The sequence below is a fragment of the Bufo bufo genome, chromosome 3, assembly GCF_905171765.1.
Source record: "Bufo bufo chromosome 3, aBufBuf1.1, whole genome shotgun sequence".
Classification (NCBI taxonomy): domain Eukaryota; kingdom Metazoa; phylum Chordata; class Amphibia; order Anura; family Bufonidae; genus Bufo; species Bufo bufo.
The window spans coordinates 48,545,435-48,569,832 of record NC_053391.1 but is presented as its reverse complement, the minus strand read 5'-3'; the positions used below and the strand labels follow the sequence as shown (position 1 = coordinate 48,569,832).

General features: G+C 48.9%; 1 protein-coding gene across 2 annotated transcripts in view; it reads left to right on the top strand.

The window, feature by feature from the left end:
- Positions 1-2,581: 2,581 nt before the first annotated feature.
- PAXBP1 (PAX3 and PAX7 binding protein 1) overlaps positions 2,582-24,398 on the top strand; it is a 43,024-nt gene continuing 21,207 nt past the window's right edge. The window contains exons 1-5 of one of the 2 annotated variants that reach the window (XM_040423201.1): positions 2,582-2,922; positions 8,168-8,293; positions 20,521-20,694; positions 21,083-21,304; positions 24,092-24,195. In XM_040423201.1, coding sequence (XP_040279135.1) covers positions 2,667-2,922; positions 8,168-8,293; positions 20,521-20,694; positions 21,083-21,304; positions 24,092-24,195 — 882 coding nt within the window. In that variant the 5' untranslated portion in view covers positions 2,582-2,666. Of the gene's footprint in view, positions 2,923-8,167; positions 8,294-20,517; positions 20,695-21,082; positions 21,305-24,091; positions 24,196-24,398 lie in introns of both variants that reach the window. The other variant, XM_040423200.1, reaches the window with a different exon arrangement.

Below are 24,398 nucleotides of genomic sequence, written 5' to 3'. Positions count from 1 at the left end.
CTTAAGGGGTTAAAAGGGGGGAAAAGGAACAGAAGGAACAGGAGATCCCCTCAGGCCTAATACAAAAGATAGGGGAAAACAACAAGCAAGAAATAGGAAAAAGACACTTAACTCCGAATAGTCCGTGGACGAGCAGGAACTCCGTGGAGGTCCAAACACCAACAGAATAGAGCTATCAACCGCACAGCATGATGGGTGAAGCCAGATTAAATAGAGGAGCAGTAATAACCATCAAGCTACACCTGAGACAAGAGGTGTGGTCATTACCAGCAACAACACGGAAACAAGTGGAACCAAAAGAGACTGTCAGATCACATCACGTGCAGCCAGTCTCTTGGATCTTCTGACACCTGTCACGTTAGAGACCGTGACAAGGATACACCATTTTACGGCACCATTTTTGGTGTAAAATCAATAGTGTTCTGAATTCCAGCAGAGGAACAGCCTGCCGGAGTTTACCAGATCCAGCTATGTTCACATTTTACGGCAAGCTGATCTGGCACAAATGATGGCCTCACAATTATCCTGGAAAGCAGCCAGATCACCACCGGATCCCATTATCGTTAATGAGGATCCCGCGGTGAACTAGAGAATCGGGCAGTCTGGATCCAGTGAAATCCGGGAGGCTGCTCTGTGCCGGAACAGCCCGTGAATGCTTTCGGCTGGACAAAAAGTCCTGCGTGCCGAAAGCCGTCATTTCGCTGGAATGTAGCCCCATTATAGTCAATGGGGAATTGCCGCATGCAGCGGTATTTGTCCGACCAAAACTCTGCATTTAGGCCAAAAATTGACCAGATTCCATTAAAACTTTACTGTGAACGTAGAGTTCCCATCTGCGGCATCCCAGATCCGACAGGCGGTTATGGCAGAGAACAGCACAGACTTGTGTAGTGCGCATGCGCCAGTTAATGCCATGGCTCACTGTCCTCTGCTGGTGTGCCGCGGCATTAAACGGCCTGGGTCCGGTGGTGAAGTGTGCAGGCGAGAACTGAAGAGGATGACGCAAGATCATTACATGGCGGGCCAGAAAATATAATGGAAAGGGGTTCGGCGTGCAGATCACTGAGGGGCCTGGGCACTTGCAGCAAGAACGCCACCCCTGGGCACGTGTGTGCCCTCATTTGAATAACTTTATTAACTCAGCCTTACTAGATGGGACAAAAACATCAAGGGTACTTTCTAATCATGTGTCTGTGCAAGACCGTTATATAAGCAGTGCACAACATGATAACTTGCTGACAGACTCCCTTTAACCCCTTCCGTTTTTCACCTTCCTGAAAGAGCCTATTTTAGCAAATCTGACATGTGTCACTTTATATGGTAATAACTTTGGAATTCTTTTATTTATCCAAGTCATTCTGAGAATGTTTTCTCGCGACACAATGTACCTTATATTAAAGGTAAACTTGAGTGGATATGTTTTACCTTTATTTATAAAATAAAATCCCAAATTTAGCAAAAATTTTAAAAAATTCACTATTTTCTGAATTTCTCTGCTTTTAAGGCTTCATGCAAACGAACGTATTTTGTTTCCGTGTCCGTTCCGTTTTTTTTGCAGATAGGATGCAGACCCATTAATTTCAATGGGTCTGCAAAAAATACTTACAGCACACTGTGTGCTATCCGTATCCGTATGTCTGTTCCGTAGCCCCGCAAAAAAATATAACATGTCCTATTCTTGTCTGTATTAGGCATTGTTACAATGGACCCGCAAAAAAAAAAAACGGATGGCATACGAATGTCATCAGTTTTTTTTTGCGGATCCGCAATTTACGGTCGTGTGCATGTAGCCTAAGACGGATACTGATACCTAATAAAGTAGTTACTAATTAACATTCACCATCTACTTTATGTTTGCAGCATTTTGTGAATGTCATTATATTTTAAATTTTTTGAAGCACAGTTTCAAAATTTTTTAAAAACATTTCCAAAATCTACTTTTTTAAGGACCAATTGAGTTTTTCAAGAGGACCTGTCACCACTCCTGACATGCCTGTTTTAATAGCTTCATGAGTTCCCCATAATAACAATTCTGGAGCATCTATTCTTATGGCTCTATGTTGTCCCATTCCTTTATTATTTCTACTAGAAGTTATGTATGAATTGCTATTAGTCTGCAGTAAGGGTACAGCGGGGAGGTAACCAGTACCCTAGTACGTGGGGAATGCATGAAGCTATTAAAACAGGCCTGTCAGGAGTGGTGACAAGCTCCTCTTTAAGTCACTTTATGGGGCTTAAGTAGTAGAAACCACCCATAAAAATAAAAGTTGCAAAGCAAAGACTACTCTAAAATTAGTCTCAAAATACGAATTAGACGAACAAGGAGAAAATGCCTTCTGAACAGGCGGAATTCAGTTGGTAAATGAGACCAAAGTCTGAAACTGCTTTTTCACTGCTGAATACTGGAGCAGACACTGTGGTAAATGTGCCCGTAACTAGAATGGCGTCCGGCCGCTGGACAACCACTTCTGTCCATTCCCTCTCCTAGCCACTAGGTGTCAGCAGTAGGTTTTTCTTCGGCTAAGCTTCCATCCCTGCTAGTAACACCGCCGTGCAGCAGGGGTCGCTGTGATTTCCTGCCGTGAGCCCAGTGCAGCGTTTGCTTTGCTTCGGACGGCAGCTCCTCGGGCCGCAGTGCTGTGTGCGCGCGCGAGCCGGTGTCCACCATGTTCCGGAAGGTGCGGCGGGTGAATGTGAGGAAACGAAATGATTCCGAGGAAGAGGAGCGGGAGCACGATGCGCCCATGGCGGTGGAGCAGCCGGAGCACGTTACCGCCGAGCCGCCCCCCATCTCCGGCCTCTTCCTGCATGACGGCCTTCAGGGGAACAAGCCACGGAAAGCGGCGGCGGCGGCGGCCAAGGAGCCCGTCCCCGGCATAACCAAGCCCGTCAAGCTGCTCAGCTTCCAGGACGACGAGGACGGTGAGTCTGCACACGTCCCTATAGTCGGGCCCCCCTATAGTCGGGCTCCTCGTGGTCGGGCCCCCCTATAGTCGGGCTCCTCGTAGTCGGGCCCCCCTATAGTCAGGCTCCTGGTAATCTGTCCCTATGGTGGTCGGGCTCCTCGTAGTCGGGCCCCCTATAGTCGGGCTCCTCGTAGTCGGGCCCCCTATAGTCGGGCTCCTCGTAGTCGGGCCCACTATAGTCGGGCCCCCTATAGTCGGGCTCCTCGTAGTCGGGCCCACTATAGTCGGGCCCCCTATAGTCGGGCTCCTCGTAGTCGGGCCCCCTATAGTCGGGCTCCTCGTAGTCGGGCCCACTATAGTCGGGCCCCCTATAGTCGGGCTCCTCGTAGTCGGGCCCACTATAGTCGGGCCCCCTATAGTCGGGCTCCTCGTAGTCGGGCCCCCTATAGTCGGGCTCCTCGTAGTCGGGCCCCCTATAGTCGGGCTCCTCGTAGTCGGGCCCCTCGTAGTCCAGCACAATATCACCTGCAGACACAGAAAACCCCTGTCATAGGCAACCCAGTGGGAGAGATGGAGCCAAACTGGAGCAGTTACCATAGCAACCGCCAATGGTCCTGAATCAGGTTGGTTGCTATGGGTAACGGCTCCTTTTCCTTTGCACTGTTTGTGATAGACCACCCCCGGTGGCAGGGTCAGAAGGTGCAGTCTGCTCCACGTCATCCTGTTCTCCGGGCTCTGCACAATATTGCCAATAAAGTTTGAGTATTGCCTTAAAAATCAGCCTTTGGCACAGGCGTGCGGTACGGTAGCTCTGCCCAGTTGATGCCAATGGAGACGAGCTGCAATACCAGACACAACCTGTGGACAGGGGTGGTGCTGGAAGCAGCCATGTTTCTCCAATCCTGGGGAACAGATGAGAGAATTGAGGTGTGATCGTCCCGAGGCCTCCTGTACACCGAGCTCTTCTGTAGACTATAAATGGCTTTATCCTGAGCGTAGGTCGTCGGTGTCTGATCGGCGAGGTCTCGTGTGAGCGCCGCGTCCTCTTCACTGTCCAGATCACCCCACGTAGTAGACGGGCAGCACAGAGGACGCTGCAGCACTCTCCGAAGCCGCCCCCCGTCACTAGTCTTATCTGGATGACCGATGTACAGCCATGTTGAGCGCATGCGCTGCATCTACAGCCGCGCATGTTCAGTAGCGCAGAACACCAATGTATGCCTTGTGATCAGTTACGTGATGTACATTGAGGAGGTTACTTTGCAGAGCGTCCTACGTGTGATGGATGGAGCGTTCCTTCCCGATCATTGCCTGCTCATCAGCGGCGGTTACGTGCTGCGGTCTCCGGCACTGTATGGGGACCAGCGATGGCTACTGTTGTCACTCGCCTTCATATAGACTTATTGTTTCTGGGTAGGGATGAGCGAAAATGAAGTTAAAAAAATAAATAATTAAGTTTCAAGTAAAAAAAAAAAGCATCCTTTCCCCAAAATTAAGTAAAAAAAGAAAAGTATACATATTAGGTATCGCCACGTCCGTAAGAACCTGCTGTATAAAAATATCACATGACCTAACCCCTCAGATGAACACCGTAAAAAATTTTTTATAGTGTGTCAAGAAAGCTATTTTTTGGTCACCTTACATCACAAAAAGTGTAATCAAGCGATCAAAAAAATCATATGTACCCTAAAATAGTACGAACAAAACTGCGACCTTATCTCGTAGTTTCCAAAATGGGGTAATTTTTTTGGGCGTTTCTACTCTAGGGGTGCATCAGGGGGTCTTCAAATGGGACATGGGGTAAAAAAAACAGTCCACAGTGACATCTGCCCTCCAAAAACCATATGGCGTTCCTTTCCTTCTGCGCCCTGCCATGTGCCCGTACAGCGGTTTACGACCACATATGGGGTGTTTCTGTAAACTACAGAATCAGGGTGATAAATATTGAGTTTTGTTTGGCTGTAGTGTTAACCCTTGCTTTGTTACTGGAAAAAATGGATTAAAATGGTAAATCTGCCAAAAAGTGAAATTCTGAAATTCCATCTACATTTTCCTTTAAGTCGTGTCAAACACCTAAAGGGTTAAGAAAGTTGGTAAAATCAGTTTTGAATTGCTTGAGGGGTCATTTTGGGGTGGTTTCTATTATGTAAGCCTCACAAAGTGACTTCAGACCTGAACCGGTCCTTTAAAAAGTGGTTTTTGGAAACTTTCTGAAAAATTTCAAAATTTGCTTCTAAGCCTTGTAACATCCCCAAAAAAATAAAATGTCATTCCCAAAATGATCCAAACATGAAGTAGACATATGGGGTATGTAAAGTAATAACTATTTTTGGAGGTATCACTATCTGTTTTAAAAGCAGAGAAAGTGAAATTTGGAAAGTTGCGAATTTTTCCATATTTTTTTTTTTTTTATAAATTTGGTATTTTTTTTATAAAAATGAAAAATATTGACTCAAATTTACCACTGTCATGAAGTACAATGTGTCACGAGAAAGCAATCTCAGAATGGCCTGGATAAGTAAAAGCGTTCCAAATAGGGATCGACCGATATTGATTTTTTTTTTTAGAGCCGATAACCTGTGAACTCTCAGGCCGATAGTCGATATTCTGTGCATTTTCATTTTTGAATAACATTTTTTTTTCTGGAGATTTTTATTTATTTTTTAAATATTTTAATAGTTTGGACTTTTCGGATGTGGCAATATATGATGTTCATTTATTTATTGTTTATACAGTATATTTTATATGTAAGATTGGGAAAGGGGGTTATTTATACTTAAATTAAATTTTTTTTTTTTTTTACTGTTTAATAACTATTTCCCCCTTAGGCTGCGTTCACACGGGCGAGATTTCCGCGCGGGTGCAATGCGGTAGGTGAACGCATTGCACCTGCACTGAATCCGGACCCATTCATTTTTATGGGGCTGTTCAGATGAGCGGTGATTTTCACACATCACTTGTGCGTTGCGTGAAAATCGCAGCATGCTCTATATTCTGCGTTTTTCACGCAACGCAGGCCCCATAGAAGTGAATGGGGTTGCGTGAAAATCGCAAGCATCCGCAAGCAAGTGCGGATGCGGTGCGATTTTCACGCATGGTTGCTAGGTGATAGTCTATTCACTGTATTATTTTCCCTTATAACATGGTTATAAGGGAAAATAATAGCATTCTGAATACAGAATGCTTAGTAAAATAGCGCTGGAGGGGTTAAAAAAAATAAACAAATTAACTCGCCTTCTCCTCTTGATCGCGTAGTTCCCAGTCTCTTCTGATGAGCTGTCGGCTAAAGGACCTTTGGTGACGTCAGATCACATGCTCCAATCACATGGTCCATCACCGTGGTGATGTACCATGTGATTGGAGCATGTGATCTGACGTCACCAAAGGTCCTTTAGCCGACAGCTCATCATTAAAGAAGTAAAGAAGAGACCGGGAACTACGCGGAGGAGGTGAGTTAATTTTTTTTATTTTTTTTTAACCCTCAATTGATCACCTACTATGCATTCTGTATTCAGAATGCTATTATTTTCCCTTATAACCATGTTATAAGAGAAAATAATACAATCTACAGAACACCGATCGGGTCTGGGTACCACAGTCGGTTTTTTATCACGCGCGTGCAAAAAACATTGCACCCGGACACGCTCGTGTGAACCCAGCCTTAGGGGCTAGAACCTGTGATCTTTTGATCCCTTGTCCTATGCACCCTGATAGAGCTCTATTAGGGTGAATAGGACTTCACACTCTCCCTGCTGCCCTGTGCATAGTACACACAGCAGCAGGGAGATTACCATGGCAGCCAGGGCTTCAGTAGCGTCCTGGCTGCCATGGTAACTGATCGTGGCCCCAGGATTACACTGCTGGGGCTTCGATGGGAACAGCCACCAATGAGAGGAGGGGACCCTGTGGTCACTGCCACCATTGATTTTAATACTGGGGAGGGCGCACTGCGCCACCAATAATAATTAACATTTAATACAGGAGGCGGGTGTGTCGTGGCAGAATCACATAGGCGGCACCCTGCCTCTGTCAGGGAGCTGCAATCAGCGGCAGCAGTTAACCCCTCGGGTGCTGCATCTGAGGGGTTAGCTGCCGCTGATCACAGCTTCCTGTCATATAGGCTGGGCACAGCCTCCTGAATTTGTATTAGACGTTAATTATCATTGGTGGCACAGTGCGCCCGCCCCTCCTCCGCCTCTCTCTCCTCATTGTCAGCGGCGGCACAGGGGGGTTAGAGAGTGACTGCTTCTCCCCTGTGCTGCTGAGGGAACGTGAGCGCGCTGACAGCAGTGCGCTCATGTTCTGTGATAGCGCGCTGGACGCATTATCGGCAAGGTTAGATCCCAATTACGATAACTTTAAAAATCATGAATATCGGCTGATAATATCGGTAGAAGAGCACTAGAAAAATGCCAGAAAAAAAACCCAGCCCCCCCAGAAATATACTGCATTAGAAAAGGCGTGAAATACTAAAAACAAAAATCCTGTGTATGTAGCCGGCATAAAAGTCTATACATTTCCATAAGTTACATGCAGGTTCTGGGGCAGATATTGCACAGTAATTAGCGCCATTTCTGTGACGGGAGAAGCCGTGGATTTTTTACACCATGTGAATGGGATTAATTCCAATCCCCATTTATTACACTGGACTGTACTTTGACATTCTGTAACAGATGCGCAGTGTGTGAATGCAGCCGTATGTGGCAGCCGCCTTGTTCTGTCTGAACTTGTGAGTTAACGGTTACTACCCTCAGATTCCTGCGGCGAGGGGTAGACTGGGAGCTTAAAGGGATATGCCGGTAGGTAAGTTATCCCCCATCCTAACTGTCAGGTCAGCGGGGATCCTACCACTGAGAGCCCCACCGATCACGAGAACGGGCGTCCTTTACCCCCTGCTGAAATGACGGAATTGGCTGGTCGTACATGCGTGCGGAAAACTTGCCTACCGGAATACCCCTTTAAAGTGGCCCTGTAAAAAACCTAAGAGGCCCCATGTTGGAGGTGGGTGCAAATTGACAGATGGTGGGGACAACAGAAGCAGGCAGGCCAGCAGTACTGTACTGCAGCACAAAATACCGCCACTCCCGCTGCAGTAGTCCACTGTATTGCCATACTGAGGAGGATGATACAGCTGAAATCCGGGGAGCACCTGTGGCCGATGTGGGTGGACGGTGTTGCCTTGTATTTTTGCTAATCGGCTACAGTAAGTGCTGCAAGAGGTTCTTTATTAAAAGTTGTGTTTTCTGTGTTTTTCTCAATAGAAGAGGAAGTTTTTAAAGTGAAAAAATCAAATTACAGCAAGAAAATTGCGAAGCTACTTAAAAAAGAATATAAAGACGACTTGGAAAAGGTCGGACCCAGATCTGACGTGAACTTTGGACTAGATGGTAAGAGGCAGAAGTGGTCGGGTTTACTGATGTTATACATGTTAAAGGGGTTGTCCAGTTTTCACATGGAGGATAGGTCATTAAATATCAGATCGTCGGGGTCCAATTCCCTGCACCCCCGCTGATCAGCGGTTTGAACGGACCGCAGCGGTCCTATATCTGCATTCCCTTTACTCTTTACCTGCACGCCGTTGACATGGGACGGAGCAGCTGTCATTGCACCGCCGCTGCAATGTCGATGGCTTGTAGGTAAACCATGAAAAGAATGAGCGCCACGTTCTCTTCAAACAGCCGATCGTCGGTGGAGCCGGGAGTTGGACCCCCACTGATCTGGTATTATTGACCTATCCTGAAAATAGATCATCAATATGGGAAAACTAGACAACCCCTTCAAGAAATGCATTCTAAAATAAGATGGTATTCTAGTGTACTGGAGCTTACATAACAACTCCCATTATCTCCTCCTCTTACCAGAATGTCATTACCTGCTTATAAGCATGCTCTGTATTCACATCACCCAGCACCCCCAAATCCTCGGTTAACCCCTTTAATGACCAGTTTTGTTTTTTCCCTCAACATTTCGGTTGCTATAGCTTTTTTTTATTTTTTTGTTAGTCACTGGGAGCTCTTAGACCCACCATCTCTGCCATAACAGGGGGCACCCCAACATTCCTGCTACCTCTATCCATTGGACTTCTCTTTTGGGTCCTGTGTTGTCTGTGATATCCAGACTGCCTTTCTTTTCCTAAATTGCAGTAGGGTTATGCCTGCGCCGTACATTTACAGTTGTGCGGGTTTAAGGGCCAGGGACATACACCTTGCATTTATAGCATGTGGTCGTAAACAGATGAAAACTCTGTTCTAGTTATGAAAAGTTCTCCCGTCTCCACAGGAGACGGAATAACTTATTAGATTGATGTGGGTCTTACTGTGGTGACTGCCATAATAACAAGAACAGGGACCCCAAACCTGAATATTAAAGGAGCAGCTGGCCGAGCATCCACCATGCCTCTACATTCATTCTCTGTGGGACTGCTGGATATGGCAATCCAATAAAGAATGAATGGAGTGGGCACTGCTCTTGCTGCTTCATTGCCATTCCAGGGTATGGGGCCGCCGTAGGACCCCCAACAATCTAATTGTCACCCCTTATCTTGTGGATAGGATTTAAATGGGTTGTCCAGAATCAGAAAAACATGTCTGATTTCTTCCAAGAACAGTACCAACCGCTCTCCACAGGTTATGTGCAGTATTGGAGCCGAGCTGCAACCCGTGGACAAGGGGTGGTGCGGTTTTAAGAGGAAAGCAGCATGTTTTTCTAATCCTGGACAACCCCTTTAACATCTCTTTTATAATCAGAATGACCCTTTAAATTCTTGCAATTAGAACTTAATTTTTGTCTGTTCCGTTGTTTAGTTTTTTGCAGCCCATATGCGGAACCATTTATTTCAATTGGGCTGCAAAAAAAGGAAATTCTGTATCCATATGTCTGCAAGGACAGGCATTATTCCAACGGATCCGGAAAAAAAACAGATGTTACACGGAGTCCATCATTTTTTTAATTATTTTTTTTTTTTTATCCGTGATCCCTTTATAGTCAGTTTTTTCCCCTATGTTCTCATTTTGCCACCTGTTGAGTAACGCATAGATATGACCTGATGAGGAGTGAGGGAAGAGATGCGACAACTGCTCAGCATGCCTTTCTTTTTGGCTCAATATAGTTGTCAGGTTTTTACCCTCTTCCTCTGCATCCCTGGCAATTAAGGCTACTTTCACACTAGCGTTTCACGGATCCGTTTGAAGGGCATTTCAAACGAATCCGTCAATAAACTGACAATAAACGGAAGACATTCAGACGGATCCGTTTGTACGGATCCGTATGTTTTACGGATCCGTTTGTCACGTTGGTTTCCGTTTTGTCATCCGTTTAGCGGATCCGTTTTGGTAGGAAAAGCATCTCTAGGTTCCATCTTCATGTATTCAGATCTATAGGGTTGTAATGCTCCTATATTTCTCCAGGGCTATCTTGTTGAAGTTCCAAAGCTGGTCCGGCTTTGATAATGGACCACACCTTTTGGACTCTTGTACATGACTACATGCACTTAAAGATGTATAGTGTTCGTTAGAGGGCCATATGTCCCTGATCGTCCTTGATCGTGCGTACAGGAGTACAGAGCATCATGATGCTGACCATGTTGTGCCGCAAACTGGGCTATTGTCCCGCACTCATATGATCTATTAGTGCAAGACTATATCCCCGCGGGCAGCTCAACTTGCACAGGATGATTGTACACTATGATGCTGTGTGCTCTCGTGCGCACGATCAATGCCACTACGGGACATATGGCCCGCTCACGGACCGTATGTCTCTTGGGGCATACAGTCGTGTGCAAGAGGCCTTAAAAGGGGTTTTCTCATCTAATACAATGGGGGCATACCACTTTAAGATATACCTACATTGTCTTATAGGTGCGGGTCCCACGGCTGGTACCCTCACATATATTGAGAACGAAGCCAAGAAAGTAGATGAGGTCGCACTGTGCTGCTGCCCTCCATTCACTTCTATGTGAGAGGCGGGGATTAGCGCTTGGTGGTGGACGTACCACTGGAAATGTGTCCTACAGCAACAGTGCTCCCCGCTCCGTTCTCGATATAGGTGCGGGTCCTACCAATGTTTACCCACACCTATCAGACAATGGGGACATATTCAAGTGAAATCCCCCCATTGTCTATGTGAATACCCCTTTAAAAACTGTATGTCCCTTGCTTGTCCCTTGTGGTAATCACACTAGTTATATTAGCGTCATCGGGAAATCATTAAACGTTAAAATCACAATTTATTAATGAATTCCTGATGATGCTGATGGACCGTGACTCCCACTAGGGCTCATATGAAAGGGCACAAGATTGAACAATGAACAAGCATTTGCTTGTTCATGTGCCAATCATAGGGTCTACGATCAATAAAGAGCCAAAAGATCGCTCATTATTGATGGTCCGGTTTTAATGGATCTTACGACATTGGCACTAATGCTGTTTTGATATAAAAACTACCAAGGGTGTTATAATAAACGCACAGTAGTGAGACTAGGGTAGTTTTAATTTCAACACAGCTATAGTGCCGAGGTTCCCTGTACAGGACAATAAAACACAGACACAGTGCAGTAAAGTATAAACATTTTTTTATTTTTTATACAGAAAATAAATAAAATAAATATAAACAAAATTTTTATTTACAACTGTTCATAACGGTGAGGGGAGGTGGACTGTCGTGGGGTTGATGGTCTGGGGCTGGCAATGGTAGCCCCCCTGTCCTGGCGATCCACTGAGGTAAAACAACGGGCCACAGGAAAGGATGCAGGGCGTAATTGCGGGGTGTGGAGAAAGGAAGGGTCTGAGGAGGAGGAGGCCCGAGCATGTGTAGAGGTGGAGGGAGTTTGAAAAGAAGTAGGAGGAAAATACGGGGCAGGAGAAGAAAAAGAAGCAGAAGGAAACACATGCTCGGGGGGGTGGGAAGGGAAAGGTTGGCGGTACTGGCCACTCGTGTGGGATGGGGGGTAGGTGTGGGATGGGGGGTAGGTGTGGGATGGGGGTAGGGGTGGGGGTTGGGGGCGGTGCATGATTTCCCATGACCCGTTCTCTAGCATGATCTTGTACGCATGCAACTGCTCGGGCGTCATTGAGTCCATCAAACTGATCATGCTTAGCCTATAATGGTAGTTTGGGCTGCGTTGAAACGCCGACTCCGCCCCCTCCCAGCGGCGAATCAAGTCAGCACCAAACTCCATCTGATGTTGGGCAAAACCTTCTAGAGCGTCGGAAACGACCTCTACAAGGTTCGCATAATCAGCTCGATTTGGCCTACCGGATCTCTGCCTGCTCACCAGGGCTCTCAAATTTTGACGAAAACCTAAGAGCCTCTGTTGAGCGGAGGGACCCGGTAGGGGACTCTGATTATCCTGAGCCGATGCATGAGGGACAGGAGGGCTGGCGCTGGCGATCTGTTCCGGTTCCGCCTCAGGAGGTTGGTCAGGCTCCCGAGTCCTGCTGGCACGTCTGTAGAAAAAAAAAAAAGGAAAGTTAGGAATTGTTCTTTAAATAAAACATCCATGTTCTATGCTATGTCTACCGTATACCATAGGGGGCTGGCCAAAACAGGGGAGCCAAACGCTCCGCTGTCTCAGACAGCCCCTTACAGTCAGACCGAGAGAAAAGTTGTCCATCTGACTGTGGGGGGCTGGCCAAAACAGAGGAGCCAAACGCTACCCTGTCTCAGACAGCCCCTTTACAATTTATTTTTTGAACAGTTGTTATAAATATTTACCTTTTTGGTGCCATTGCCTTTCGTAGGAACCCCAGGGCCGCCGTATGGATGTAGGTGGCCCCTGAGGTTCCTCCGGAGCCACTCGGGGCCTGAACCTCCTTGTTGTAATCCCTCCTGAAGCGGTCCCGGATAGATCGCCAACGCGTTGTAACCAGTTTGACTATCGAAAAAAAAAAACTATTAAAAATAAAATCAGCATGATGAAAGGAAAAGAACAATATTTTAAAGTACTAAAATACATATTGTTTTACTTACCATATTTCTCCTGAGCCGCCGCTTCGAGATCCCCCCAGGTCTCAAAAACTTCAGCACAGATGTCCCTCCAGAGCCGCTGGGTACGACGATGATCGGCGTGGTGGCGGTCGGAGTGGTCCCATAGTGCTGGACGCGCCTCCACCAGTTGGATGAGGAGCAGGTTATCTATGCTCGGAACCCCGAACTCCTCGTCTTCCCTGGTGGAGCCTACGGAACCCTGAAAAAAAGGAAATACAAAATTGAATGTAAATCCTAATACAAAATGCTAATTAAAACTACTTAATTCAATACTTACACGTCTACGACTGCCACGCTCATTCCCGCGGACTCTGGAGGCGACTGGGGGATCCTCGCTGGCGGCTCTAGGTGCAGATTGCTAAAAACAAATTTTCTCGCCCAGTTTCCTTGGGGGACACAGAAGACCTTGGGTATAGCTCATCTCCCTAGGAGGCGTGACACTAAGTGAAGACTGTTAAGCCCCTCCTCCACAGCTATACCCTCAGCCTGGAGAGAGAGACTGCCAGTTTTTGCTTAGTGTCCAAGGAGGCAAGACACTCCCTGCTCTGCAGGGCTGCTTTCTCCTTGTTTCAATTTTAGTTTTTTACTTTTTTATTTTATTTTTGTTCCAGATCATCAGGGATAACAGAGACGCACTAGACCTCTCTGTTCTCCCGGGGTTGAGCTGCGCCAGTGCCGGTCACCCGCACTGCTGCCTCCCCCACAGAAGGCAAGGTGGATCAGGGCAGCCTCGCTCCCCTACATCCCGCCAGCGCAAGGGTCGCCCGCACGCCAAGTCCCTCTCCCAGCGTCCTGCCACTACGGTGCCAGTAGCTGAAGGGGCGACCCTGCTGGAACGGACCGAGGGTGAAGACGACTATGGTGAGAGAGAGGCTTCTCCAGCCCTACGTCCCCCGTCCCCCCCCGGTCTCCTGCGTGCCTGACCCTATACTGGGCCTATGGACCCTTCTGCCCATGCTAGACCTAGGCTGGCTCCTGGGCTGTCGCAGGGCGACATTCTGCTCCCTCTCTCCTGGCCTCCAGGACATTGGCACCCTTCTCCCTACAAGAAGAATGCCTAGGGAGCTGCGGAGGTCCGCAACTAGCTGCCCCTGATGGAGGGGTTATGCAGGCGTCCACCCTCACAGACCCGGTCTCAGGGTCCCCCTCCCTCTTACCGGCCACTACTTCAGGGCCAGAGGGCCCGCGCCTTGCTGCCACTGACCCTCCCTACTCTCACGGACACCGTTCCAGGGGAAAGGAGGTTGTAGCTGCCGGCCATATGGAGCGCTGTTCTAGGCAGGTGCCCGCTCCAGGGGTGAAATGGCTGCCGGGTGCAGGGTCCTCACTTCCGGACAGCTGGGTGGGCACCGTGGCCTGCAAAATGAGCGCTTCAACAGCCCCGGCCGACCGTCGGAACAAAACTTGTGTTCCACTTCAAGGCCGCGATCCCGCTCTATCCGGGTCCCCGGCTCGCGGGGTGGGCACCCGCGGCCGGTATGTGCCGCTCCGTAGGCCCGGCTGGTACTTTAAGTACTGTGCGGCCCCGGTCATCCGGGCGCCGCTAAAAATTTAGGCCCCGGCTCTTACGGCCCGCGGGGTGGGCACCCGCGGCCGGTATGTGCCGCTCCGTAGGCCGGCCGGTACTTTAAATACTGTGCGGCCCCGGTCAGCCGGGCGCCGCTAAAAATTTAGGCCCCAGCTTCACGCTACTAGGCCGCAAATTCAGGCCTCTGTTGGAGGGGGCTGGAACTTCTCCAGGCGCGAATTCTTCCCGCCTGGAGGTTCCCCCGCCCCCAGAGGATCGCAGTGCCGCCCCCCAGGCCGGATCCCTGTTAACCCTTTGGGTACAGGCCGGCTTCCGATGAGCCTGTATGGGTGGATCTGTGCCCTGTAGGTGGCCCCCCCTTTTATTTTATTTTTTTCTGCCTCAGTGAGGCTGTGTGTTAAAAAAAAAGAAAGTTTTTATTATATATATGACTTGTGGGCTGCGCAGGACGCTGCAGCCTCATCTCAGAGTGCTGCCTGTATACATGCCCCCCTTCCATAGGCGGCATGGTGTCGCGCTCCCCGGCTGCGGCGCTGCCAGGGTCTTTTTTCCCCTTCTAGGTGGTTTTCTTGCCCTTTCCGCGCTACGGCGCTGGTCAAGTGCATGCCTTTTCTGTAGGCAACATTCGTCACCCTCTCCAGTTATGGTGCCTGCCATGTGCAGGACCCCCCTCCTGGGCGGGATACTGCACTCTCCCTAACTGCGGGTTGGCCTTGTGCATGATCCCCCTTTCATTGGCGGCCTACTGCAGTTTCTCCGGATACAATGCTGGCCATGTGCACGACCCCCTTCCATAGGTGGAACACGGCACTCTCACTGGGTTCGCTGCTGGCCATGTGCGTGCCCCCCTTCCATAGGTGGAACACGGCACTCTCACTGGATTCGCTGCCTGCCATAGGCATGACTCCCTTCTGTGGACGGCATTCGGCACTCTCACTGGATTCACTGTCAGCCATGTGCATGACCACCTTACATAGGCGGTATGATGTACTCTCATTGGATTCACTGCCGGCCTTGGGTATGCCTCCTTCCCGGGTGGCGGCATACATACACTCCCTCGGTCGGTGGTTGTTCTCTCGCCGGTACATTGTTGGCCATGTGCATGACCCCTATACATAGCGGGGTGCTTGCACTCTCTCTGGATCCGCGGCCGGCCATATGCATGACCCCTCTTCTGTGGGCGGTGTACGCACTCTCACTGGATTCGCTGCCGGCCATGGGCATGCCTCCTTCGGTGGCATACACACTTTCTCACCGACTGCTCGCATTCTCCCTGGATGCGATGCTGGACATGTGCCTGCCCCCCCCCCCCCCTTCCTTTTCTGGGCGGCATACTACACTCTCACCAGATACGTTGCTGGCCTTGAGCATGGCCTCTAACATGGGTGGAACGCTTGCGCTTCCATTGGATACGGTGCTGGCCTTGTGCGTGACCACCCCTCATTCCATGGGTGGAATTTTGCACGCTCACAAGATTCAAGGCTGTCCTTGTATGTGCTGTACTGGACTTGCACATGTTCCCCTTCATTGGCGGAGTAGTTACACTCTCACGAAATTTCGGGTTGGGTGAATTGTTGCACACTCACTTAATGCTAAGATAGCCCTGTGCATGCCCCCCTTTTTCACTAGGTGGACCTCCTGCGTTCCTGCTGGATACTGTGTGGCCATGTGCATGGCGCCTTTCTGGGCGAAGTATGGTATGCCCTACTTCTCTGACGTAGGTACGGCCTTGGGCATCACCCCCTTTTTGGGGCAGGCCTTTGCATTCTTGCCCACTGCAGTTTGCCAGGTACATTTCCCCCCTTTTTCGGGGCGGTCAGTTTGCGTTCCATCGCATACCATACTAGTCTTGTGCATAACTCCTTTCAGTTTGCACTCCCGTAGATACTGTGGCACTCTGTGGCTGGCCCTCTTCGCTGAGTGATATATTTTTGCAGTGAGCGGACGTTCTTGTGCGTTGTTTCCTTCTCGTCCCGTAGGTGGGTTGGCCTTCTCACTGCTTACGGGGCTACTCGTACGTATGCCTCCTTTCCTCCTGCGACATACTTTTTCTCTTGGGATACGATGATTGCCGCAAGCCTTGCACTATTCTCTAAGGAGATCATTCTGTCCATCTGTGTAAGCCTAAGGTGTTGTCCAATAAACAACAAATGAATACCTTATATTTAAGTAGACGGGCTCTACTGTTCGCTACTGCACAGAGCTGGGTGGTACTCATTCATTTCGTTGGCCCATTTGTCCTTCCGCGGCATTGTTTCCCTGTGCTAGTGGTCACATGGTCGAGAGCGCTGTCTGCAGCGCCCTTCGCATTTTATGTTGGCTCTGGCGGGACTATGGTCCCCTCGCCTAATACCATTTCCTCCTCTTCGGGTGCAGTGTGGTATGATTCTTTCCGGATTGGCGCCCTCGGTGCTTCAGTCTGATCTGCTACCAGGTTCGGGCCGCTATTCTTGGGAAGGTCACCCAACTTCTCTTGGGTGCTCGCTTATACAGGTCTGGGGGACCTCCACCTTGGGTTCTTCAGGGTATTCGCCTTCTGCGAGGCGGTGAACCGGGCGTCTCTGTGTAGCGGTGTTCTGCTTTTGAGCTGTCCTATGGCCTCTCTGTTGCCCACTCCCCCTTTCGGTTGGAGGGTGTTATACCGGCCTCTGTCTCGCCTGCCTTTTCTCGCCGGCTCTGTTTGGCTCCCACTCGGTACAGATCATTCCGATGTGGCGTCTGTTCCGGCCACGCTTCAGAGGCTGTTCCTTCACTGCCCTTCCCTCTGGGGAAAGCATGGTTGTTCATGTGGATGGTTCTGGTGTTCCTTTTGAGTCTCCCTTGTCCACACTGGCTGTACTAGCTGTGTGCCTAGTTACCGGGTCTACCGTTTTCTGTCCTCCCGCTGGGTGCAGATTGCGTTTTTTCCATTTTAGGCAATGTTTCTGCTTTGGATTCACCTTCTCGGTAACTTGGGAGGACTACCATTTGGTCAGGATTGTCTTTTAAATCTCCCACACCGGAACTGTAGTCCGTCTTCCTGTGGTGGCTACATTGGCTTCGGCTTTAGCCTGTCTTGTCCTGGCGGTTGCTGGGCGGACCCTTCGGTTCCTGTCCGTTTGTCCTTCTGCTTCCCCACTCTGGGGGGATACGGGACAACCTTGCTCGGGGGCCGACGGGACCAGTTCTACCGACTGTTCTACCCGTGTTACGGGTCTGCGCCTGATCATTGGGTTTTCACCCGCTTGCCCAGGCAACTCTAGTGGGCTCGCTAGTGTTCGCTTCTAGCCGAGTTTTTCGTCCAGGATCTGTGGTAGGACTTAGGGTTTTACCTGGGGTTCTGTGGGAAGCTGGGCGTTCCCCCACTCTGCCTTTCTCCATGGTTCTGTCTTTCTCCAGTCCGGCCTGGACCTGGGGCTGGGACTCTGTTGCTTGAAGTATCAAGTGTCATTCCTGTCCTTCCTCTTTCAGCGTTCCCAGGCCCTCTGGGCCTGTCAGGAACTTCTTCCATGGAGCGGCTCTTGGGTTCCTTTGTACTGTCCTCCGGTACCGTCCTGGGAACTACATACTAGGCTCTTGGCGCTCCAATTTTTCCTTGGAGCCGTTACAGAAGTTCCCTCTACTAACAGTTGGGTTTCTGTAGCCATCGTGTCTCTGATGGGTGCCTGAGTGGCGGCCCTTCTTGTTCCGAGCCTTCTGTCTTCCCCCAGGACAGGGCTGTTCTCCATTCCGTCTCTTCCTTCCTTCTGAAGATGGTGTTTGTCTTTCATTTCATTGAGGCAGTCGTCCTCCCCTTCCCACCCCAGGGAACGTTGGAGATCTCCGACTCTTGTCGACATTCGGTCTCTTGTGTTTCCAGGAGGTCCGTGCAAAGGGTTGACGGCCTCCAGGGTGGCTTTCCTCCGCTTTCTCAGAGTGGCTCTTGTTGTGGTTGCCGCACCAAGGGCAGGGTTCTGCTTTTGGTGTCACCATTCATTTGGCCAGAGTTGTCGGTTTTTTCCTGGGCCGGAGGCATTAGGCTTCGGCCATGCATTTGTGCAAGGCGGTCACTGGTCTTCCTTGCACACCTTACCGAGTTCTACAGGGTGCATACTCGGGCTTCGGCGTATGCTGTTTCGGGCCGCCTGGTCTGCAGGCGGCGGGTTTTTTGATGCCTTCGGGTGCTTCGCCTTGGTGCTGTGGTCCCTCCCCCTTTGGACTGCTTTTGAACGTCCCAAGGTCTTCTGTGTCCCCCAAGGAAACTGGGCGAGAAAACGAGATTTTTGTATAACTTACCAGTAAAATCTCTTTCTCGCTCTTTCCTTGGGGGACACAGCACCCACCCATTCTTTGTTCTTCTCTGACTGTTTCCGAGTTTGTTTACCCTTTGGGTAGTTGGCTTGTTGGTTCCAATTTTTGGACTTTGCCTTTTCTCACTACTTGGACACGCAACTGGCAGTCTCTCTCTCCAGGCTGAGGGTATAGCTGTGGAGGAGGGGCTTAACAGTCTTCACTTAGTGTCACGCCTCCTAGGGAGATGAGCTATACCCAAGGTCTTCTGTGTCCCCCAAGGAAAGAGCGAGAAAGAGATTTTACTGGTAAGTTATACAAAAATCTCTTTTTTTTTTTTTTAGAAGACTACTTAAAAAAAAATAAAAAAATTACGATATATATTCGGCTGGCGATTCGGCAGGTGAGCTGCCCATTGCTGGAGAGCCCTCCGCAGATGACGAAATCTATAATAAGAGCACATACTGATTAATGCAAGGAATCAAACAGTAAAAACTCCAAGTGTTGATTTTATACTTACTGGCCACTGAATACGGCGGCGCCTTCTGGGTGGGTCACTCCAGTCAATCGATGTCTTCTTTGAGGACATCTGTACGCAACAGAATACCAGACAAAATGCAGATAACGTTAAAGGAACTTGTAGAGCACTATTTCCTCATATATCAACAATTTTTTTTTTCAATACTTACTTTTTAAAATATAGATCTGGGCTTGCCCACCGCAGATATTTCCTGTTCTTTTTTTGGGAACGACCCTAATAATAAAATGATTAAAAAAATGAATCCGACAGGAGCCATAATCCCCCCCCCCCCAACTGCCATAAACACCCCCAGAGACAGCAGCCCCGCATAGTGCTAGCAGCCCCCCACAATGACATCAGGCCCCCAGTTCCAAACAACCTTCCCACAGTGCCCTCAGCCCCCCCAATGCCAGCAGCCCCCACAGTTCCAGCCACAAACACCCCCGCAATGTCAGAAGCACCGCACAGTTCCAGCCACAAACACCCCCGCAATGTCAGAAGCACCGCACAGTTCCAGCCACAAACACCCCCGCAATGTCAGAAGCACCGCACAGTTCCAGCCACAAACACCCCCGCAGTGCCAGAAGCACCGCACAGTTCCAGCCACAAACACCCCCGCAATGTCAGAAACACTGCGCAGTTCCAGCCACACACACCCCTTCCCAAGTGCCAGCAGCCCCCCCACCCTAGAAATATAGAGATAGATAGATAGTAAAAAAAGAAAGATAGACAAACAGACAAAACTTCATACTTACCAGTCTCACCAAGTCGATAATCCAAAATGGCCGACGATGAGGGGGAGGGACAGGAAGTTACTGGGCATGCGCAGAGACGTGAACGGTTTCAAACGGATCCGTGTCAAAGCGGAGCCAGGACAGACGGATCCGTCCCCATTGACTTCCATTGTAAATCTGAACGGATCCGCACGCCTCCGCACGGCCAGGCGGACATCAAAACGCTGCAAGCTGCGTTCGGGTGTCCGCCTGCTGAGCGGAACGTAGGCTGAGCGCTGGCAGGCAGATGCATTCTCAGTGGATCCGCCTCCACTGAGAATGCATTAGGGCCAGACGGATGCGTTCGGGGCCGCTCGTGAGCCCCTTCAAACGGTGCGCACGAGCGGACACCCGAACGCTAGTGTGAAAGTAGCCTAAGCCACTTCTTATTTATGTATCTTGTGTATATTCTCGTGTATGTGGCATCACTTCTTCGTGTATGTGGCATCACTTCTTCGTGTATGTGGCATCACTTCTTCGTGTATGTGGCATCACTTCTTCGTGTATGTGGCATCACTTCTTCGTGTATGTGGCATCACTTCTTCGTCTGTTTTTCAGCAGCTGATCAGCAGTTTGGCAGGAATGCAGTCTCCAAAGATAATAACCAGGAAGAGGCGACTGCCGGCAGCGATCTGGGCGAGGCGGAGATGGAAGTAGAAAGTGAAAAAGAAGATGAGAAACCCAAAGCCGGCTCTTTCGCCAACTCCTTGTCTTCTCTAAATGTCTTACGTCCAGGTACTAAAAGCACAAGTACAAACCTAGAGCCTTCATACATTCTATAGGCCCCTAAAGATAGAACTGGCTCCTAGAGATCTATCTTTGTACTGTTTCTGTTCGGGGGGCGGTGTGTATATTTGGAATAGGTATTTGCCAGCAAATGATATGATAATGGGGTTTCTGTCCTCAGGGACTTTCCATATGTTTTACGTAGGGCACACTGACATTACAGAGCAGCCATGTATTATATTATTTCGCCACCATGGATAAAATTAATTGATCAGAAATATATTTTCCTGTGAGTTGTAAAACCTTACATACGAAACATGAGACGACACAAGATGCCTTATATCCCTCATAATAAGTTTACCAAGTATTCATCTGCCTTTTTTTTACCTTTTTTAAGGAGAGATTCCGGATGCAGCTTTTATCCACGCCGCTCGGAAGAAGAGGCAAATGGCGCGTGAACTTGGAGACGTCCCATCCATTGACTTAGACGGTGGGAAAGGTCGCCTGGTCCGCGAGGATGAGAATGATGCCAGTGATGATGATGATGACGATGAAAAGCGGCGAATAGTCTTCTCAGTCCGAGAGAAATCGCAAAGGCAGAAGATTGCTGAGGAAATCGGTATGTCCTAGAACGTTTAATCACTTAATAAAATTAATTCCAGATGTTTGGGAAGTGAGTGAGACTTAGGCCTCTTTCACACAAGCGCAACGGATTAGGTCCAGATGCGTTCAGGGTGCGTTTAGTGAAACTCGCACCATTTTGCAAGCAAGTTCAGTCAGTTTTGTCTGTGATTGCGTTCAGTTGTTGTTTTTTCCGTGCAAGTGCAATGAGGTTTGATGCCTTTTTCACGCGCGTGATAAAAAACTTAAGGTTTACAAACAACATCTCCTAGCAACCATCTGTGAAAAACACATCGCCCCCGCACTTGCTTGCGGATGCAATGCTTTTTTCACTGAAACCCCATTCACTTCTATGGGACCAGGGCTGTGTGAAAAACACAGAATATGGAACATGCTGCCCTTTTCACGCAACGCAGAACTGATGTGTGAAAAAAAAACGTTCATATACATAGACCCTTTGAAATGAATGGGTCAGGATTCAGTGCGGGTGCTATGCGTTCACGTCACGCATTGCATCGGCACGGAAAACTTCCTCATGTGAAAGGGGGCCTTAGGGTGCTGGCACACAGTGCAGTTCTGACATGCATTCAGGAGGCAGTTTTTTATTGTAGCTAGCTGAAATGAATTACATCATTCCCACAATGCAGAACACCCGGGTTTAATGAGGCTGCTAAACTGGCTAAATTGAAAACTGCATCCTGAATGCAGGTCAGAACTGCACTGTGTGCCAGCACCCTTATGGGAACTCTGTTCTTTGGGTCTCATTTTGCAGCTTTAAAGGAAACCAGTCATCAGTTTTGAGAGCAGAATTACTTATGGGCACAAAATACATAGAGAGATTGATAGATGGATATTATTTGGCCTAGGGGCTCAATACTGGAAAAAAAGTGATCAGTTTTTTCCTAATGTATTCTGAATGGAGAGAATTCCGTTCAGGAGGCATCAGGATGTCTTCAGTTCAGTCACTGGACGGAGGAAATACCGTAGCATGCTGCGGTATTATCTCTGTCCAAAATCTCTGTCAGTTGCCGGAATGGCGGATCCGGCATTAATTTACATTGAAATGTATTAGTGTCGTATCCGGCATTAAAAATAATGCAATGCCGGATCCATCCTTCCGGTCTGCGCATGCACAGACCGGTAAAAATGGGAAAAAAATATATATAACGGATCCGTCCGATGTCATCCGGAGAGACTGATCCATTCTTGCAATGCATTTGTGAGACGGATCCGCATACAGATCTGTCTACAAATGCTGTCCGTTTGCATGCAGATTGCGACGGAACTGCTTGCTGGATCACTCTGCTGCAAGTGTGAAAGTAGCCTATTACAGCTATATAGGGGTAGACAGACATTCCAGGACACATCCATGTATAGAAGCAGGAAGTTTTAACTCTTGTGGCACAAGCACTTTCATTTAGGACAGTGATGGCGAACCTTTTAGAGACCGGGTGACCAAACTGCAACCCAAAACCCACTTATTTATCACAAAGTGCCAACACGGCAATGTAACCTGAACACTACAGTCCAATATAGTATATCTTCCATGTACTTTATCATGTAGCTATAATAGCCTGCCTACATTCAGTGCGCTGCCTGTGCTGTTCATAGCGTGCCCTGCGCTGATGAATGGCAGGAAAAGTCTCAGGCATATTGGTACACCATAGACTTTTTCCAGGGCGCGGGTGCCCACAGAGAGGGCTCAGAGTGCCGCCTCTGCCACCCGTGCCATAGGTTCGCCACCACTGGTTTAGGAGTTTCTGCTAGGCCTTAGTTCTGCAGTCAAATGTCCCGCCATTTTGCTGACAGCGCTTCGCTGATGTCTTTGCAGGGATATTGGGTGACGCAGTAGTTGTCAGATGTGAGTCAAGCCTGGATTTTCAGGCAGTTCACCCCATAGAATATAACCTGATTACCATTGTACAATATTGCTGTTCCCTATAAGATTATGTCCCCACGGTGGCAAATTCTGCCATGGAACCCCTAACAGATATTCAAGGCGGGCCCTCAGATTTTTGCTGCATGTTTGCAGTTGTACATGCCACTGATCTGCATGCGGATTTAGCCGCTCCACGTATGGCCATGCTCTTTGGTTTCCGCGCCAAGAACTCAAACCACCAACATTTGGAGGCCGATCTCAGCATGGAAAATAAGCTCCCAGGCTGTGAGCTCTGCGCTGCGATTGGTCAGCGCTACAGAGGAACAAGGGCAGACTCCGCCTACCATAACTTAGTGACTGGAATCTCCGCCTACTATAACTTAGTGAGCGGAGATACCGGAGGGCATAACGGGAGAACAGAGCGGCGCCCGGGGATAATAGTAAGTGCAGTGAGATCCCCGGGCGCCGCTCTCCATGTCTGTATAGTTAGTTCATAGTGTAATAATCGGTGAAAGGTCCTCTTTAAGGGCATGATGAAAAATCTGACCCTTGAATTTCTGCCACAGTTTGCACTGCTGTAGAATCTGCCTGGGGTTTTGACAGGTCTGGCAAACAACCTCCTGGAAGTCTGGAGGAGGGCGGTTTTGCTTGCTTTCTTCCCAGGAAGCTTTGCTGCCCAATTGCTGGACCTCCTCAGAGACGAATATGCGTATAGCTATTGTATTAGAAAATAAATCAGTCGGCCTAATCCTTATCTTGTGTCTGTTCCAGAGGATTCTTTATGGTAACCGCACAGAATTATAACTGTGGGGGGGAGCATAAGACATCTAAATCTGTTTCATTAATATGTTTTGTTTATTTCTATTTCCTATTTTATTTCTGTGTCTTCCTTGTGCCTCCTTTTAGGCATTGAGGGCAGTGATGATGAAGCTCTAGCAACAGGGGAGCAGGATGAAGAGATCAGCCGCTGGGAACAAGAACAGATACGGAAGGGAATTAGCATACCACAGGCATGTATTCTTAATCTCTGGCAAAGCAGTGCTGCAAACTTCTGTATCTGGTAATCTGGCCCTGCTCTCTAAGGCTCCATTCACACGTCCATAATAATGGGTCCGCATCTGTTCCGCAAATTGCGGAATGGGTCCGGACCCTTTCATTCTCTATGGGGCCAGAAGCGATACGGACAGCACACAGTGTGCTGTCCGCATTTCTG